General features: G+C 51.3%; 1 protein-coding gene across 1 annotated transcript in view; it reads left to right on the top strand.

Annotated features, from left to right (window-relative positions):
- The first annotated feature begins 3,817 nt into the window (after positions 1-3,817).
- The window catches only part of GFRA2 (GDNF family receptor alpha 2), an 83,502-nt gene continuing 66,755 nt past the window's right edge, over positions 3,818-20,564 (top strand). The window contains exon 1 of the mRNA XM_081017465.1: positions 3,818-3,974. Within this exon, the coding sequence (XP_080873591.1) occupies positions 3,935-3,974 (40 nt within the window). The 5' untranslated portion in view covers positions 3,818-3,934. The remainder of the gene's footprint in view (positions 3,975-20,564) is intronic.

The following is a 20,564-nucleotide window of genomic DNA, read 5'->3' as shown; positions in this document are numbered from 1 at the left end:
TGTGTTTTAAGAAGTATCAACCATCATGCTACCTCCATGACAGTTGAGAAATTTCACCCTGCTGGGAATTCCCTTGGGGACATGAGTGCCTCCTTCCACTATTTCAGCTTTCCAGTGGGTGGCCCCATAAGCCTGCTTGGTCATGTGGGGCTGACTTACTTTGAGCAGGGCTAATTTTAAGGGTGCTCCAGTTCTGCCCTCCCTCTATCCCTTTCAGCCAGGCATTGTACCATTGATTCCTTTCCTCCCACACTCCTGACTCCTGACTCCTGACTTTGTATCCAGGGCAGCTGTCTACCAGCTCCATCTGATACGCAGGCTGAGACCCTACCTGCCCGCAGAGTGTCTCTCCAGAGTGGTGCATGCTCTGGTTATCTCCCACTTGGACTACTGCAACACGGTCTATGTGGGGCTACCTTTGAAAGTGACCCGGAAACTGCAATTAATCCAGAATGCAGCAGCGAGACTGGTGACTGGGAGCAGCCGCCGAGACCATATAACACCGGTCCTGAAAGACCTATACCTCGGGTTAAGAACTTAATTCGTTCTGGAGGTCTGTTCTTAACCTGAAACTGTTCTTAACCTGAAGCACCACTTTAGCTAATGGGGCTTCCCACTGTTGCCGCACCGCCGCTGTGCGATTTCTGTTCTCATCCTGAAGCAAAGTTCTTAACCCGCGGTACTATTTCTGGGTTAGCGGAATCTGTAACCTGAAGCGTCTGTAATCTGAAGTGTCTGTAACCTGAGGTACCACTGTATTGGCTCCCAATACGTTTCTGAGCACAATTCAAAGTGTTGGTGCTGACCTTTAAAGCCATAAATGGCCTCGGCTCAGTATATCTGAAGGAGCGTCTCCACTCCCATCGTTCTGCCCAGACACTGAGGTCCAGCTCTGAGGGCTTTTTGGTGGTTCCCTCACTGCGAGAAGTGAAATTACAGGGAACCAGGTAGAGGGCCTTCTCGGTAGTGGCGCCTGTCCTGTGGAACATCCTCCCATCAGATGTCAAGGAAATAAAAAACTATCTGACTTTTAGGAGACATCTAAAGGAAACCCTGTTTATGGAAGTTTTAAATGTTTGATGTTTTATTGTGCTTTTAATGTTCTGTTGGGAGCCGCCTAGAGTGGCTGGGGAAACCCAGCCAGATGGACGGGGTATAAACAAGCAAGCAAGCAAGCAAGCAAGCAAGCAAGCAAGCAAGCAAGCAAACAAACAACAACAACAATAATTAATCTTCCCCCAACCCACCTCTCTCTCTCTCTCTCTCTCACACACACACACACAAAAACACACAAATGGAATACCTTATGCTGGGAACATAGGAAGCTGTCTTATATGGAGTCAGAGCATAAGTTTATCTTGCGCAGTATTGTCTACACTGACCACCAGCAGCTCTTCAGGGTTTCAGATTCAGGGGTCTCTCCAACCCCTACCTGGTGATTGAACCTGGAGCCTTTTGCATACATGGCAGGTGTTCTGCCCCTTCCCCTCCCCTTCCTGTCCTAGCCAGCTCCAAGAAGGGACAGAGGTCGCTTGGAGGGATCTGTGTCTGCCCCATCATCTTGGCACCTCATGGGAAGTGGGGGGAAAGTCAGCAGGATCTTCCGCAAGATGCAGGGGCAAAATCACCCTCAATGTCACACAGGGTGTTATGTACTGAGTTGAATAGGATCCAAAATGCAACAGTCTGATTGGTCCTAGAGCAATAGGATCCAGAATGCAGCAGTCTGATTGGTCCACAGGAGCCACCCAATCCAGCTCCAGGTGGAAGTGAATCCGCAACCTGATTGGCCTACAGGAGAATCCCGGAATTAGCCAATCACGTGGGGCCCACTGTGTAAATAATGTATATAAAGCAGACATTCTGGGGGAACTTCCATACCTCCTCACCACTATGAGCTGAATAAAAAGCATGAAATCCACTCTTGACTCTGAGTATATTCCACAGACCAAGGCAGGTTGGGAAAGCGGGAGCAGCAGTGGGAGCTCAGAGCCCCCTCCAAGGATGGTGGCCGGGAGATCCATCTAAGAAGCACAGGATGAAGGAGATGGTGGGGCAAAACCAGCCTCTTTGGTTGTCGCATTCTGTCCCCAGGGATACAGCTGGATTCCTGCGTTGCTAGCTGACCCTTGGTGGCCTTTCCAACTCTATCATTATTTGATTCTAAGGCCTGGAGAAATGAGCCACCCAGAAAGGCCAGGGGGAAAGGCCCAGTGGTTTGCAGGCTGGGCAGAATCATGACCCTGTCTCAGCTGAGGCTGCCTGGCCACCTGAGAGCCCCCAGAGCAGTCTGTGGCCAGTAGCAGCTGCTCACCAGTCTGCTGGGAGACACTCATGCATCTGTAGGGCTACCTATGCCCAGATCTCTGAGCTAGGGGTGGTCAGTGACTTAGAGGAGGCCAAAAAGGCCTCTCTCAGAACCACCTCCCTACCAGTAGGCCCCCTTCCCAAATCTGCACTTTGCCTCTCTGTCTCCCTCTCCCTCTCCCTCTCCATGCAGACACCCCTCTTTTTAGAGAATTTGGGCAAGGGAGTGAGGCAAGGGGTCAGATCTAGAAAACCGAAGATCCTCTACCTGGGGCAAACTTTCCAACAGGAATGTTGTTGAACTTATGGGACAGGCCAGAGTTCCTTATGAGCTGGTGGAGGCTGCAGTTGTGAGATCCTGCACTGAGATGACCTCCAAGGTACAAAACTAGAAACTAGAAAGTCATTGCGGCCTAGTGCTTAGAGTGCTGGACTAGGACTTAGGAGAGACCAGGGTTCAAATCCCCACTCAGCCATAAAGAAGCTCACTGGGTGACCTCGGGCCAGTCACCGACCTTCAGCCTAACCTACCTCACAGGGTTGTTGTAAGGATAAAACGGGGAGGTGGAGGAGAACCGGGTGCACCAAACTGAACTCCATGGAGGAAAGGGTGGGATATGAATGCAAAGATAGCATTCCTAAAAATGAAGGTGGAGAGCTTTGGAGAGCAGGCTGCGTGAAATCAGCTGGGAGGGAAACGCACTCTGCACGCACACAGAGGTCCTCGGGCGTTCCTTTGCTTGGCAGGCTTGAATGCACCTCAGAGATGCCCTCGGGGCCGTTTGTCGCCAGCGCGGCAGGACGCCACCTCCAGGCACCATCTCGGTTTGGGGCGGCTGCTCCACGTCCCCGGAGACGTCCAGGGGAGGTGGGGGTGGGAGGTCAGGTAGGTCCTTCGAAAGCGAAGCTCGACGGCGCGCGATCCGACTCCTCCTCGCCGCGCTGCACCCGCCTCTCGCCGCCTCCCTTGTACCGCTACTCGAAGGAGAGGGCATCGCCGCCGCCGCCGCCGCCGCCGCTGCTGGGGCAGAAGGTAGCGGCATCCCGGGCGGCGCGTCTTCAGGGCCAAGTTGGACGGCGCGCCCGGGCGAGGCTGTGCCCCGCCCTCGCTCCCTCCCTGGCGGAGCCACCAAGGGCCTCCCCTCCGCCTCAAAAGGTCCCCGCCCGCCCGCGCCTCCGCCGGGGGAGAGCTCTGCACGTCTGGGCTCCGGCGGGCTGCGGAGAGGCTGCCGAGGAGCGGGCGCGGAGGCCGGGCGAAGCACCGCGGACAGCTCCGCCTCCTCCGCCTCCTGCCGGCCACTTTTGCGGCTGCTTCCCGCGGCCGCCAGAGCGAGCCGAGCGCCGTCCTCGTTGTCGTCGTCGTCGGGCAGGCGGAGAGCGCGGAGAGGCGGCGCGGCATGCAGCCTCCGCTCTGAGCTCCGCTCCGTCGTCGTGGAAGAGACAGGCAGGCAAGATGCTGCCGGCGGAGCGGCGGACGGCGCCTCCGCCTCGCGGGGACTGAGGAGCAGGGCGGCGGCGGCGGCAGGACGGGCGGACGGAGCCGTGAGAGCGCACGGAGCGCGGGAGCTGCTGCTGCTGCTGCTGCCTTGGCGGAGCCGCCGCCGGTCCCGGGGACGATTTGCCTGCCATGATCGCCGCCGGCGTGCTCTGCCTCTTCCTCTGCCTGGGTGAGTGACCGAGCAGGTGCGCCGGGGAAGGTTGGACCCTGGACGGCGAAGCGGAGGGGCGCCCCAGCCTAGGCTGAGAGCGGGGTGGGGGAAGACTGGAACGGGGGCGCGCTGGTGGGTCTTCTTGTGTGAAGGGAGGACGGGTGTGTGTTGGAGGGGCGCATCTGCCTGGTAGGGGGCGTCTCAGCTGGTGGGGGGCAGCGCTGCCTTTGCCAGCTGGGAGCGCGGCAGGAAATGGGACATGGCTGGCGGGGGGGATGGGGGGGGGTCGACTGCTTCACCGCAGCGCTTCTGATCGGAACTGCTTCCCCGCCGCCAAGGTCGGCTTGGAGAGCCCCCGCCGAAAGTTTAGTTGAAAGAAGGAGAGCGCGGGGGGTGAGGGCGGCATTGTCACCTTTGTCTTTCCAGGCCAACCGGAGCTGTGGGGGTGGTGGTGTATTTGGTTGGCGGGGGGCGTCCTCTCTTTTTGTCCGGAGGAATCAACCTCCCTGCCTTACGAGCTGGGGGGGGGGGCATAAAAGTGCGCCTCGCCCGCCTGCTGGAGGGTACTGAGAGGCCAGTCTCCTGGGGTTGCCCCAGGTCGAGTCCTAGGTTGAGGGGCGGATGGCGGGGGGGGGGGGGGTGTCCTGAAGGGCGAATTGGAGAAATAGGCCAGGGCGATGGAGAGAGGGGGGGGGGTGTCTCCTGCCCACCCACCCATATATATATGAGGGGAGAGAAACTGTATCACCTCCATCTCTCCCCAAATGCTGACACCAGGCTGCGGGCGGCCAGCGCCTCGTGAAGAGACCGCCTTAAGTGCTTTGCTGGACTAGAAAATGACCTCAGTGGGAGCTAAGCACTTGCCCACCCCCAGAATGCCAGATGTCTGTGCAGAACCAGAGAGGGAAAGGGAAAGGAAGGGTCTTCCTCAAGAGAAGGTCCAGCCTCGCAAAGGTCCGTGGCAGGAAGGCCAGCTGGAACAGGCGCAGGGGCCCCAGGAGCCCACTGACCCCATCTTTGCCCTCTCTGGGCATCCTGGCTATAACTGGGCATGAGAGAGCAATCCTCGCCACACTGGGGGATGCAGCTCACGCCTGCCCTCCTGCCACAACCTGGCCACTCCCCATTTGCCGCTTGGGCTAGTGACTGGTGCTGTCACAGAGAGAGCCTCAATTCTCAATGGAGGAAGGGTGCGTGTGTCTCATTTCAGGCCTGCTGAGCCCCCAGCCTTTCCCCACCTCTGCCTCTTCTCTTTCCACTGCCCTTGCCAAATGCAATGCTTTCGGAGGCTGAGACTGACCCCAGTCGTCATGTTGTCTTTCTCTGCACAAATGTGTGTGTATGCAAACAACACAGTGTAAGGAGATGGTGGCCAGGATTGGGCCGTTGGCAACAGCAATGAGCAGCAGGGCTGATGATGAGGTCCAGGGTCCAGTGGACCCCCCCCCCAACTGGATCTAGAATGCCCACCTCCTTCCTTTCACCTGGAATACTCTCCAACAACCTGGTGCCCTCCTGCTGTGTTGGGGAAGGGCTGTAGCTCAGTGGTAGAACATCTGTCTTGCATGTGGAAGGGCCCGGGTTCAATCCTTGACAGCATCTCCAGAAGGGGCTGGGGGAGATCCCCTGCTGGAAATCCTGGAGAGCAGCTGCCAGTTGGTGTAGACAATACTGAGCAAAATGGACCAATGGTCTGACTCACTATAAGGCAGCTTTCTGTGTTCCTATGCAACTTCCCTTGGTGTCCTAACAAACCTACAGCTGTGTGATGCTTCAACGAATGGGAGAGTCACTGCGCTGGCTGGGGTGGTGGTGGTGGTGAGAGTTGTAGTCCAAAACATCTGGAAGGTGTCAGCCAGGTCGGTGAATAAAGCTGCTCTCGTGTGGTGCTGATTCTGGAAGTTGAAGTTGAGTTGCAAAGCCGCAGCTGGCTCGCCCTACCTTTCAAGAGTGGCGTGCAACTGAAACCATTTCCTTATTGTACGATAAGGAAAGCTGGAACTTGTCAGCAGAACCAACAGCCCAGCTCCACAAATCTGCTGTCCTCTGTGTGTGTGTTGCCTCACATATGACTTTTAAAGAAAAAGAGCGTACATGTTTATGAATGTGTTGTGGGTTTGGGGGAGAGCGTACAACCTTGACTAGCTGGCAGCGAGCATTTCTGGCTTTCTTTGTTGGGGGCGGGGGGGATATTCTGTCTTCTGGAGGCGTGTGTGGGATTTCTTCTTCTCTTGATACGGCAGCAAAGTGTGGGCTGGCACTAGGACAGGTGATCCAGGCAGGGGGCAAACCAATTACAAATGCAACCTTTGGAACAGGAGCTTGGCACCCAGACAAACTGCATGATTAGATTTTCAGATCTGCTTTCCGTTTGCTGGCTGACCACAGACATCAATAGGTGCCTGGGATAACTTGGGTGTCCAGAAGATTTGGCAGGCAAAGGCATTGGTTTTTTGTTTTTCGCACAAACCAGGTCCTAGATCACCAATGCAGAGCAGGTCCAAAATCCATGGAGAGTGTCTCGTTGTGAACTGACAGGACATCAATTCCATGGATGTCTTTAGGCTGGCTTCTGAACAGGGTCACAAAAACGAGGAAGAAGCTGATCTTTTTAAAGTGGGATGGGCTCAGGCATCATGTGAAAGGCGAGAGATCCCAGTGGGAATGGGAAAGTTGTCCTTCTCTTCCTGGTTTTTTTTTTTGGGGGGGGAATGTGGTTTTCAGGCCCCTGTTCTTGATGCAGGGTGTGGGATTTAGGGGCTAGGTCTCCTGGAAACAACCCTTGGGGAATTCCTATAGCACTGTGAGCTTTGTGTCCATGGCTTGGATTAAATTATCCCTGAATGGAAGCATATTCTGGAAACAGAGAAACTGAAACAGGACAGATGGATCACCGAGTCTTAACCAAGTGGAGTATCGTTGAGTTGGGTGCTCTTGATTTCAGTTGCAGTAGAGTAAATACGGTTCCTGCTGTTTTGTTGCTAAATTTAGTTCTCTCTTGATACCTTGGGATATAGTGGTCTCATCTGGGCTGGATTATCGTGAGTGGGACCTGTGGCAGTTTGGTGGGTGACCATCCTGGGTGGGTGACTTTTTCCATCCCTCTCATGGATGATTCTGTTAACGATCAAGGTTGCTGCTGCTTGCTGAAGCTGCTTCCTTGCTTTGTGGATCCCAAGCCTAGAGGGAGGACTGCTTTGTTTCCTTACTGTGCTTGGTGTCTGCTCCTTCTAAGAGTGTTGTTTGGTGGTGATAAAGTCAAAGCAACCAGTGTGGTGTAGTGGTTAGAGTGTTGGACCAGGGCCTGGGAGATCAGGGTTCAAATCCCCACTCAGATATGAAGCTTCCTGGGTGATCTTGGGCCAGTCATTCACTCTCAGCCTAACCTGCCTCACAGAGGTCTTGGAGGAAAAAGTGGGATATCAGTGCAACAAACAAACAAACAAATAATATTCTGCCACCATTTGCCATTGCAACTTTTCTATGCTGCCTTGCATAAGTGTCTGGTGAAAAACTGCCTAACCTCATAGCTAGACAAGCACACAGTGCTGACATGTTGGTCTCTAGGGCTGAAGTGGCTTCTGAATTCTGTCTTGGCCTTCCGCTGACAGTCACACAAGGAAAGGAACAGGTACTACATGGGATGAAATTGTCTCTCAGCACGTGTTCCCTGGGCGCTGGGCTCCACTCCTTTCCAGCAATTTGATCAGAGATGCATTGTCTGGTTATGCAAGTCTGCTATGCTCAAGGGGGGCTTTTCCAGATGAGGGATGAGCTGCGCTAGACAAGGGTACCAAAGTTGCCTAAAGGGGGAGAGAAGACCATTGCTGAACACCATTCAGATAATGGCTCTCTTCCAAGTGCTTGTGTGTGTGTGTTGTTGGGGGGGCAGGGGAGGAAGGAGCAGGGGGAATCACATTTCTCCTGCACACAACAAAAATGAATGGCAACAGCCACTTCTTCAAACAGCACATGGTTAAACTACAGAACTCCCTCCCACAGAGCAGGAATCAGTGATAGCCTCCACCTTGGATGGGTTTAAAAGAGGATTAGACAACTTCATGGCAAAGAGGTCTCCTAGCCACAAGGGCTATGCTGTGGAGGCAGCAATGCTTCTGAATACCAGTTGCTGGAAACCAGTGGAGGGAAGAGTACAGTGGTACCTCGGGTTAAGAACTTAATTCGTTCCGGAGGTCTGTTCTTAACCTGAAACTGTTCTTAACCTGAGTTATCACTTTAGCTAATGGGGCCTCCTACTGCTGCCGCACCGCCGCCGAACGATTTCTGTTCTCATCCTGAAGCAAAGTTCTTAACCCGAGGTACTATTTCTGGGTTAGCAGAGTCTGTAACCTGAAGCATCTGTAACCTGGAGCGTCTGTAACCCGAGGTACCACTGTACTTGTGTGCTCAATCCTGCTTGTGTGTTTCCCTTTGAGGCATCTGGTCAGGCACTGTGGGAACAGAATGCTGCCCTAGATAGGCCCCTATGGGCCTGATCCAGCAAACTCTTCTTATGTGCTTATGTTCTTACTGTACCAGGTGACTCTACCTGGTGGTATAGAAGTGCCAGTGGTGGGCTGTTGATTGGCGGTCATGGAGGCAGCGAGGTCAAAGCTCTCAAGCTCCTCTTGCAGAAACAATATGCAGCCAATTTTGGGACTCTTTCCTGAAATAGCTGGTGTTTAAAACTGAGCACCCCAATTCCCCAATGTAGAGCTTCCCACCCAACACCCTGTCCAATGACTGTTGTCTACACAAAATCATTTCACAAATCTTTCCAATATTTTATTGCATTCATATCCCACCTTTTTCTGCAAGGAGATCAAGGTGACATACATGGTTTCCCCCAAAGGTTGTCCAGTGAACTTCATGGCTGAGTGAGGATTCAAATCCTGCTTTCCCAGGTCCTAGTCCAGGCATAGGCAAACTCGGCCCTCCAGATGTTTTCGGACTACAGCTCCCCTCATCCCTAGCTAACAGGACCAGTGGTCAGGGATGATGGGAACTGTAGTCTCAAAACTTCTGGAGGGCCAAGTTTGCCTATGCCTGTCCTAGTCCAACACTCTAACCAATACACCACACTGTATCTCAGTGTACACCGCCCCCTCCCCCGCTCTGTCCAGTGTTGGAGCAGAACTCTGCTTCTTTGCAACGGGTTTGTTTGTTTACACAACGTGTTTACTGCATGCACACCACAAAGTGGTGTGCACAAAAATATTAAAACAACAAGCACCAATTAAAATGATGCAATAAAGCCGCAGGGTGTGTGGGAGGGGAACAGCTGGAACGTGAGAGCTCTCCTTCCTTCAGGACCAAGATACTGATGGAGTAGTTCTGCAGTGGTGAATTTTGCCAGGAACGGTTGTTTGAGTACAGAAAAAATGTTAATACTTCTGCTCTTCCTGCCATGCCCCCCCCACCAAACAGAAATGCTGCCCCCTCCCCTCTAGAGGTGGGAAAGGACTTATTTTTTTCTGTCTGGAAATGCTCTGAGACTCAAGTCACTGAACTTAGGAGTGACCACTGTCATAGGCCAATGGCACTGCAGGCGCCAGTGGTGGTTTAAGAGAGAATTGGACAAATTCATGGAGGAGAGACCTATCAAGGGGTGCTGGCCATGATAGCTATGCAGTCACGCTTCTGACTCTCAGGGCTTACCTTTCCTCCCCTCTTTCCAGTGTTAAAACCAAGGGGGGGGGGGAATTGCAACACCTTCTATTTTCCCTTATCAAACAAGCACAGCCTGCGATTTAAAGCTCCGTGTCTGAGTGCCCACCCTCTTTTTGCTCTAGAGCTTTCCCCGCGAACACCCACCCTTTAAATCTCATTCAGAGCAAGCGTCAATCCGCTGAAAAGCCAAATTGATGTTTTCTCCGATTCAGCTTTAAAGAATGGGTATTTGCAGGGAAAGTTTGGGGCAAAAACAAACCAACCCTGCTCTGAAACAGACCTCTGCCTGGAAATAGGGGAGGGGGTGGGGATTTAAGTAAGAATAATCCTCCAGTTGTTCAGAATTGCAAGTGGGGAGCGAGTTGCTGTTATGTTCAGCTCCTTCTTGCAACATTCCCTTTAGGGCATCTGGTTGAGCAATGTAAGAACAGGATGTTGGACTAGCTGGGCCACTGACCTGGTCCATCAGGATCTTATATTCTTGTGGAACCTCCAGGTCCACAGGCAGTCTGTCCAGAATCTTAAGTTCTTAGGAGCCTTTGGCCACTGTGAAAATGGGATACTGGGCTAGATGAAACCCCTTTTCGCCTGATCCAGACCCTTCATACGTTATTTCAACTGCTCCAACTTTGTCTCATTTCCTGAGAGCCAGTGTGGTGTAGTGGTTTAGAGTGGTAGACTCGTAATCTGGTGAACCGGGTTCGCTTCCCTGCTCCTCCACATGCAGCTGCTGGGTGACCTTGGGCCAGTCACACTTCTCTGAAGTCTCTCAGTCCCACTCACCTCACAGAGTGTTTGTTGTGGGGGAGGAAGGGAAAGGAGAATGTTAGCTGCTTTGAGACTCCTTCGGGTAGTGATAAAGCGGGATATCAATGCCAAACTCTTCTCTGAGGAAGGATAGGCCAGGATGTGACCGGTGCCACACGAACAACCATTCAACTTTCCTTATTGCCTACCTCTCAGAGCGCTCCGCTTTTGGCCTCCTTCTGGCCCCAGCTGTTTGACCCTCCTGCCTATGCCAAGGCAGCTCCACCCTGGTCCCCCTGAGCCTCTGTGTGCTGTAGAGCCAGGTCATGAGGAACTGGGGCCTTGATCAGAAGGCCTCTCTGAGGCAGCTGCACCTCCCTTTCAGGTGGGGGTCACCATGCAAGGCTTCAAGGCCAGTGTCCAGGGTCTCCCATAAGCCTCTGGGATGGAGAGGCTGTGTGCTGGCTACTGCCAGGGACCAGGCGCTGGCCTTCAGAGATCCTTGCAACGGAGCAGGCAGGCTTCAGCTGGAACATGATGCTGGAAAGTATCTAGAGGAGCAACCCTTCGAACTGCCCCATCTGTGTGTTGCCTTGGGAAGCACTGAATGGGCAGAGGGCCCACCTGCCTGTAGGTGTCGCTGCTGCCTCACTTCCTAGGGGCTCTGCCTGGTGCCTTTTCTGTGTATGGTGGTGGCATCAGTGGGGTGGGGCGGGCAAAGGCTCTATGGGCCCAGATTACGTGCCAGGCTGTGTGTGCTTGGAGGCAGGGGGCCTTGGAGAGGCAGCCCTTTTGATCCCCCTCCCCACTGTCTTTCAGCCAAGAAGCTGTTGGGAAGCCTTCCCAGCCTTCCCTCCTTAGTCAAGTGGGTGGCGGGGGGGGGGGGGGGAGGGAGGCGTTGCCTGAACCAAGCAGGGGGAAAGCTGAGTTTTCCCATTCAATGGGACGTTCCTGCCAGACCAAGCCAAACAAAGTACAAAAGAAGTGAAGTTCCCTCCTGGGGGAGCAGGGTGGAGAGCTGCAGCCCTGAAATGCTGAGCTTATTTATGCTGGATTAAGTGGATCGGTTCAGGGTGGGGGTGTGGAGGAGAAGGAAGATGGGGAGAGACAGAGAGACTCACTCTTGCGAAGAGAGGAGGTGATTGTGTCTGCTGGCCTGCTGGGCTCCATGGATGTGGGACAGAGCCTTCTCTGCCTCCCTTCCAACGTAAGAGCAGCAGCCTGCTGGGTCAGGCAAATGGACCATCTCATCCCTCATCCTGTTCTCACACTGGGGAGCTTGCAAGCTGGACATGAGCACATGAGCACTCTGCCCACTTGCAGTTCCTGGCAGCTGTTTTTCTGAGGCACAGTGGCATCTTGGCTAGCAACCACTGATAGCTGTATCCTCATCCCATGGTGGCTAGCAACCCTTTTTTAAAGCTTTGGAGTACAATTTCCATCAGCCCCAGCCAGTGCAGTCTTAAAAGTTCAGCATTGCTATGCTGTCTGGGGCTGATGGGAATTGTAGTCCGGAGCATATGGGGGTGGGAAAATGCCATGCACCCAGCAGGGATGGGCAATGCTCTAATAAACCCCCTAAGGCAGGCCATTCTTTCCCTGAGCTGGGATCTACAAAGCCTTAAAACTTTACTGACGCACTTCAAAGAGCAACTGGGCCAGGAACAAAGTCTTGGGAGAAGATGCCCTTTGAAGGCTCAAGTTTTGATCTCTGCTGGATCCTGTTCCTCGGGTTTCTTAGCAGTTTCTTCTCACCCACTGCTAAAGGGTTGTCCTGCCATGGCTCCCACCCAGGCCTGCTTCTCCCTCTGGATTGGGGGGTGGTGGTGGAGGAGAGAGCATGCCCCAAATCCCAGAGTGCCCCTGTCAGCCCCTGTTGACAGTGCTGAGCTATATGGACCAATGCTCTGATGCTGGATGAACCAGCTTCCTGGCTTCCCAAACTTTGCTGTTGCTTGTTTGCCTGTGTCAAGTTACTTTAGGCAACTGGTCATTTCAAGTTTCCATTGTATCTTCTTGTGCTGCCATTGACAGCCCTCCCCCTCCCCCTCCCTCCTTTTCCTTTAGCCTTGTTCTTGGCTTTGACTCAAAGGGTTGACACCACCTTGGCCACCAGCTTCCTAGGTTGCCTGGAACTCTTGGCCTTACCTTGGACAACCTGTTCCACCTCATTCTGTGTAGTGCTGGTCTCTGTGGCTCATAATGCACTCAGAGCAGATGGCCAAAGCTGAGCAACCACAGCTTTGGCCAAGTATGGATGTCAGGATTGAGCAGCCCAAGATGCAGCCTTTGTTGGCTCTTGTTGAAGGTTTCCAGGAAGCTAAATCAAGGGAAGTATAGTACTGTTCTGTTCTGCCTTGGTCCGACTCCACTTGGAGTCTTGTGACCAGTTCTGGTCAACACAGTTTAAGGAGGAGATTGACAAGCTGAAGGTGTGGAAAACAGGATGGCCAAACTGATCAAGAATTATGAGAAATGGTGGAGAGAGTTGGGTACATTTAACCTGGAGAAGAGACGACTGAGAGGTGACACAATAGCCATCTTCAAATATCTAAAGGGTTGACCCATGGAAAATGGAACAAGCTTGTTTTCTGCTGATTCAAAGGGGAGGACCCAAACCAATGGATTCCAGTGACAATAAAGGAGATTCTGGCTCAACATCAGGAAGTTGAACGGATTACCTGAGAAGATGGTGGGCTTTCCTTCACTAGAGGTTTTTAAACAGAAGGTTGATGGCTATCCGTCAAGAATTCTTCAGCTGTGATTCCTGCACTGCGGGGCATTGGGCTAGGTGACTTTTGGGGTCCCTTCCAGCTCTACAAGCCTATGAAATCAGAACACACCAACTTACTCACCGCTCCGAAATTCCCTCCTCTCCTGAGTCTGCGTGACTTTAATCCTGTAAAGCAGATGAAGGCATCAAATCTTGTCATGCTTTCTCTCTCAGCGCATCATGCAGTTTTAATGAAAACAACATGTCCCAGGCATGGAACTGGGTGAACTTAGGTGAACCCTGAGAGGGTGCTGAATTCAAAGGAATGCGTGAACTGTGGCTCTCGTGTCACCTTGTGCTAACCTCCGCGCAGCACCCACATGTCTGACACGTGATGGAGCCCAACCCCTTTGCATTTGGAAGAGGGGATGCTCTGCTTCAAGGCTGCTGGGATAACCCCTTCAGGGCTTTCCAGACTTTCAGCATCTAATTTCTGCAGACAGCAGCCTGAGACCGAGGTCATTTCACAGATGGCGGCTTAAAAGAGGAAGCAGCAATTCCCTCTCCACTTTCTCACAGGACCCTCCTGAGACTGCATGACTGGAGGGCCAGTGAAATGCAGAAGACCCCCAGGCTGGGGACAGTGGAAGCCAGCCTCTGCCAACATGTTGCCCTAGCAGCCATCGATAGCCTTGTTCTCCATTCATATGTCTAATCTTCCTTTAAAGCCATCCAAGTTGGTGACGGTCACAGCCTCCTGTGCAAGTGAGTTCCATAGCTGAACTATGTGAAGACATGTGTCTGTCCAATATTCAGGGCTCATCCACACCCTGCACTTTCTAGGCACAAGTCGGCACTTTCCTGGTCTGTGCTGCTTCCCTCCCCTTCCCCACCAAAAACCTGAATTGGAGCAAACAGCAATTCAGGTCAGGCACCCCCAAACTCAGCCCTCCAGATGTTTTGGGACTACAACTCCCATCATCCCTAGCTAACAGGACCAGCGGTCAGGGATGATGGGAACTGTAGTCCCAGAACATCTGGAGGGCTGAGTTTGGGAGATGCCTGATTCAGGTTTTCTGCAGACTGATGTTTGCTCCAATTCAGTGGTAAATAATAGGTTTATACACCTTGAACAGTATCCTTTTTGAGGCGCTATAGAGCGAGATGAGTGTGCAACCCCAGAGTTGTCCGTGACTGGACCTAACGGTCAGGGGTACCTTTACTTTTTAAGCAGAACTGTTCACAATATTCCAAGTACAGCCACACCATAGAATTATATAATGCCATTCTGTTATTGGCAGTTTTATTTTCAGTTTCATTTCCTAATGATCCCTAGCATGGAATTCACTTTTTTTGAAGGCTGCCACACACTGGGTCAATGTCTTCATTGAATCCACCTTTGCCCCAAAATCTTGTTCCTGGTCAGTCCTGCCAATTCGAACCCTGTTAGAATATATGTTAAGTTAGGAATTTTTGCCCAAATTGAGAGCTTTGAAGACTGGATGGGGGCGGACTGGAAAAAGGGGAGAAAACAGGTATTTCCCCATTTCTTCAAAGCCTTTTTTGTCCCATTCTGTCCTTCCTGTGCCCCCCCCCTGGACATTTTGAAAAGTTTTTGGATTAAGAAATATTTTCTTTTAGAATGATGAACAAAATGTTTAAGACCAAGTTTTCATGTATTTATGCCCTCCAAATGATTTCTAAAACTGTGTAACAGTAACACATTTGTGTAAGACCATGTACTGTATTAGGGACGTGGGTGGCGCTGTGGGTTAAACCACAGAGCCTAGGGCTTGCCGATCAGAAGGTCGGCGGTTTGAATCCCCGTGATGGGGTGAGCTCCCATTGCTCGCTCCCTGCTCCTGCCAACCTAGCAGTTTGAAAGCACATCAAGTGCAAGTAGATAAATAGGTACCGCTCCGGCAGGAAGGTAAACGGCGTTTCCATGCGCTGCTCTGGTTCACCAGAAGCGGCTTAGTCATGCTGGCCACATGACCCAGAAGCTGTACGCCAGCTCCCTCGGCCAATAAAGCGAGATGAGTGCCGCAACCTCAGAGTCGGTCATGACTGGACCTAATGGTCAGGGGTCCCTTTACCTTTAGCTATGTACTGGATCACTACAATTCCTGTACCCCAAGGACAAGCAAACCCTGAGAGTACAGCTCAAATGCAAGCGTGAGATACATTTCTGCCCTTTGGGGGGCCTTGCCATTGTGACAAGGGAAGGAAGATGGATTCAATGCTTTCTTTGTTTGTAGTCTTCCTTTTCTTGGCATAGTTGGTGGATCTCTTTCTGCCTTCTAGATGAAACCTCAAAGGACTGGGCTTGGGAGAAAGAACAAAGCAACATAATTTTATTGCCATCCGATTCATGCTCCTGAAAATCTGTCGGATCCAAGATTCACAAAGCCAGGAATGTAAGTGATGACAGCACAGTTTCTTCATTTGACTGGACTACAAAACAGGCAACACATTGCAGTCTGGATGTTGGGCATGTACTTTTTAAGTGTTGCAGAGTACAGATCATCTTCATGTATTTGGTTAAGGGATGCAGTCTGGGATTCTGCCAAGCATGTCCCTCCTGCAAGACGCTGGCAAGGCCTTTGCGCAGCACAACCCCTGACTCCTCTTGCTTCTTAGCTACTTCTGATTCCTCCATCTTCTGCAGCACATGAAAGAATCTCCATTGTCCTCCTCTTGTCTTGCAGTAAGGTTTGATGGATGTTTTAGGAGGCTCTCGGAGTCTGCTGGGATGTTTCTTTGGTGCCTGAAAATAAAAAGGCAACCAGATTCTTTAGAAAGGGCTGACTTTGTAGGACAGCTGTGCAGGAGATGGGTTCTTCAAATCCCAAGAATGACTAAAGCCCCAGCATTTCAATGGGATATTCTTGGCTTTGGAGAAGAAACAGCAGACCTCTCTCTCTCCGCCTTTCTCTTTAAAAGTGGTGTTTGGAAGCTGTCCTTCAATGAACAACACTGAGCTTGCTGTACCCTTATTGCTCCTCTTGGCTCCACCCAGCTTGAACAGTGAGGAGAGTTGTGATACATGAAAAATGAAAAGTGAACTGTGTATATGATAAAGGGGAACCATACTGCGGTAAAGGCGTCTTCTTCTGTTTGTCCCTGTGCCAGTTTCAGTTTACAGTGGTACCTCGGGTTACATATGCTTCAGGTTACATACGCTTCAGGTTACATACTCCGCTAACCCAGAAATAGTGCTTCAGGTTAAGAACTTTGCTTCAGGATGAGAACAGAAATCGTCCTCCGGCGGTGCAGCAGCTGCAGGAGGCTCCATTAGCTAAAGTGGTGCTTCAGGTTAAGAACAGTTTCAGGTTAAGTTACGTACCTCCAGAACGAATTAAGTACTTAACCTGAGGTACCACTGTATTGGTTAATTTTTGTAGTAGGGCTGTTTCCCATACTATTTGGTACCATTGATCCATGCTTACTTCTGACAGGTCTCTCCAATGTCTGGTTATGGTGTTTCACCCACCCACCCCACTCACACACGGAAACAAAGATCACCACAGCCAGTCACAAACAACCACACCCTAGGCCAACTCCAACCTCTCTTACCACCAAAGAAACACAAATGAACAGCAGAGAACCTGCACGGGCAACACTGACACCAAACCCTACATACATTAAGCAAAATAGATACATCGCCACCCAACCCCACCCCTCTTCCCTTCTCCCCCCCTAATGTCTCAACAAATGAAACTGATTTGTAAAAATGTTACATGGAAAAAATACGAGAGACATTACAAATACTTCTGTAAAACAAGAAAATCTTTAATAAACAACAACAACAACAAAAATATGAAAAGTGAGGCTTGGCAGTGCTGGGCAGTCTGCCTCCTCACTGTGCCCCCAGAACTGACGTTCCGGTAACACTTTCATTTGACATTCAGTTGTGCCCTTCCTGCCAAAGACATGCTGGCAGCTGGGGGTTTTAAAGTGACAAAAAGAAAGAAAGAAAGAGAAGAAAGCGCTTTACCTGCAAAAGAGCTGGCCAGGTGCTTCTGATGCTGCTGAGACAGGTGTTGCCATCTGCCAGGGCAGGCGATGTGGGATAAATGAGCCTCATACAACCAACATGCTTAACCCTAATTAATGCACGAAGGGGTTAAGACCATAGAGTAAGCTGTTCTGCCAGACTTAGATAGGCCACACCCCCTCACCTTGAGAAGAAGGTTAGCAAATGCTTTGTTTTCTCACTTCCACCATGTGAACCCTACCTGTAAAGGTAAAGGTAAACCGACTCTGGGGTTGCAGCGCTCATCTTGCTTTATTGGCCGAGGGAGCCGCTGTATAGCTTCCGGGTCATGTGGCCAGCATGACTAAGCCGCGTCTGGCGAACCAGAGCAGCACACGGAAATGCTGTTTACCTTCCCGCCGGAGCGGTACCTATTTATCTACTTGCACTTTGACGTGCTTTCGAACTGCTAGGTTGGCAGGAGCAGGGACCGAACAACGGGAGCTCACCCCGTCACGGGGATTCGAACCGCCGACCTTCTGATCGGCAAGTCCTAGGCTCTGTGGTTTAACCCACAGCGCCACCCGCGTCCCAACCCTACCTGTAAGGAGGCCTAAGTTAGATACTTGGACTGCATGGCTTAAGCAAGCCACTTTTATGTTTCTATACAAATAATTTAGACATAATTTAGTGCCCTAGTTTAATGTGAAGAAAAACTTGCTTTTAGCTGTCCTAAATATTCTCTCTCTGTGTGTGTGCCTTTCCTGTCGTGTGTGGGCAAGGAGGTTCTTGAGTAACCCCCAGTTTTTCTTCCACATTTTGTGGTGCCCAGGGCGTTTTTTCAGATCTCCAGATCATAGCTGTCAAGTGTCCCTTATTTGAAGGGACAGTCCCTTATTCTAGCGCCATGTCCCGCTGCTGTCCCTTATTGATGGATGTCCCTTAAATGTCCCTTAAATGATGTCCCTTAAATTTCAAAGGAAGCAGCTCCTCTCCCTCCCTCCCTGCTGGTCAGGGAGGAGGGAGGCTCCAACTGTGTTGCTTGGCTGTGTTGCTCACCCAATAAGAAGTCTAAGAACGACTGGGGGGGGGTGGAGCTTGCATGCCTTGTGTGTGGCTAGTTAATGCAAGCTGAGGAGGTTTTTGAATGCTGGACGCCATTTTGTTGCACGTGCTGCTGCAAACTTTGCAGTGCAAAGCCAGGCCGGGGAGCCATCTTAAGTTGAGGCTGCATAGGCCTTGTGGTGCATGTGATTCAGATTCTATTCAGTTGAACCTCTGGTTACAAAGTTGGTTGGACAGTGTTCTCGAAGCTACCAGCATGAGTTTGACCAGACTGTAGGAGGACAGGAAGACTGGACTGCCTGGAACAGGTGAGGCTGCAGGTCCCTTATTTTGGCTGCTGGTCCCTTATTTTCAAGGCTGCTGGTCCCTTATTTTCAAATCTGTAAGTTGACAGCTATGCTCCAGATGTGCACCTGGTCCCTCAAAGGTTGTCGACTCCTGGCTGGAAGGAGCACACCTGGTTTCTCTCAGCAGATAATGAGACACAAGAAGCTTGCATTTTCTCGTGGCTCTTGGTCCATGTGTGGTCCATGCATTTGATTGCTAGATGCCTTCCCTGCCTTTTGCCCAAACAAATGCTTTAAGGCAGTTTCCAGCAAATATATGAAGTATTCAGGAAAGCACCCTTGGCAGGTTCTGGGTGGTGTGCTCTCTACTTCTCCTGGGGCTAGTCTGGGAAAGGATGGTGGGTGGCCTCCTTGTGCTAACACTCACCAGCTGTGAGGCCCTGAAGGTCTGGTGATCCTGCTGAGTTGAAGGAGAGGCAGCCTTTCAGGTGGGACAGGAAGAGCTTGGGGCTACTATTTTAATACTTAGATCCTCTCATTGCCATTCCTGGTAACACAGAAACATTAAAACATCAGAACCAAAGAACATTTTGGGTCTGTTCTTGGGGGACAGGGGGCGGGCTGGTGTGGAAGACTTCCTGGTTCTGAATAGGGTAACTGTGCCCCTGAAGGACCAGGTGTGCAGCCTGGGAGTCATTTTGGACTCTCAGCTGTCCATGGAGGCAAAGATCAATTCTGTATCCAGGGCAGCTGTCTACCAGCTCCATCTGGTACACAGGCTGAGACCCTATCTGCCCACAGACTGTGTTGCCACAGTGGTGTATGCTCTAGTTATCTCCTGCTTAGACTACTGCAATGTGCTCTACGTGGGGCTACCTTTGAAGGTGACCCGGAAACTTCAACTAATCCAGAATGCGGCAGCTAGACTGGTGACTGGGGGCTGCCACCAAGACCTACATTGGCTCCTAATATGTTTCCGAGCTCAATTCATAGTGCTGGTGTTGACCTTTAAAGCCCTAAACGGCCTCAGATCAGTATACCTGAAGGAGCGTCTCCACCCCCATTGTTCAGCCTGTACACTGAGGTCCAGAACCGAGGGCCTTCTGGTGGTTCCCTCACTGCGAGAAGCAAAGGGCCTTCTTGGTAGTGGCGCCCCCCCCCCCCCGTGGAACGCCCTCTCACCAGATGTCAAAGAGATGAACAACTACCTGATATTTAGAAGACATCTGAAGGCAGCCCTGTTCAGGGAAGTTTTTAATGTGTGACATTTTAATGTATTTTTAAGCTTTGTTGGAAGCCTCCCAGAGTGGCTGGGGAAACCCAGCCAGATGGGCAGGGTACAAATACGAAAATTATTATTATTATTATTATTATTATCATCATCATCATCATCAGACCAGGGGCCCAGCTAGATACCCACAAGCAGTTCTTAATGTTATGAGAGAGGGAGAATAACTTTTCTCGGTCTACTTTATCCATGTTAGGCATGATTTTCTAAACTTCTTTCATGTCACCCCTTACCCACAGTGTTCAAAATTAGCCAAGCACCAGGTTCATTTTGCACCTGGCTTTCAATCACTTGCAACCAAGTGAAGATGCCTGGGGGCCAGGATGACACCTGGAATCTCCACCATCTGGGGACCGTTGGATCGGCCCAGTTTTCACAGCCTAATCCTGCAGAATTCTATCAATTATATTTTATCTGCCCAGTTGGAATGAATTTCTGCAGCCCAAATGCTTTTTCTGTGCAGCGTGATTCATGATTAAGAGAAAGAGGTCAGAACAGGCCTGTTGGACTGTCCTTGGCTCAAGTGACTTTTCTTCTTTAAGTTCTCAATGCTCTTAACCTAGCTCAAGATTGTGCTCTGAACTAGCGAGATGTTTAACTGAGAATCAATCACGGTCAGTCCATCATTTGGGGGGGGGGGAAGACTCTAGAGCCGTCTTGCCTCCTAGACATTCCGTTTTGGTGACTGCAAATTTGGTTTAAGGAGCCATTTGGTGCCTTGCTTACCGTATTTTTCGCCCCATTGGACGCGCCCAGATTTCCCCTTCATTTTTGGAGGGGAAAAAGTGCGTCCTATAGGGCGAAAAATACGGTATATATCTGAGTTTGTAACACTGCTTACCCAGGCTTTGGGCACGTGGTG

Source organism: Podarcis pityusensis (assembly GCF_964106645.2).
Source record: "Podarcis pityusensis genome assembly, chromosome: 8".
Taxonomy (NCBI): Eukaryota; Metazoa; Chordata; class Lepidosauria; order Squamata; family Lacertidae; genus Podarcis; species Podarcis pityusensis.
This window is presented reverse-complemented; position numbering and strand designations above follow the sequence as displayed.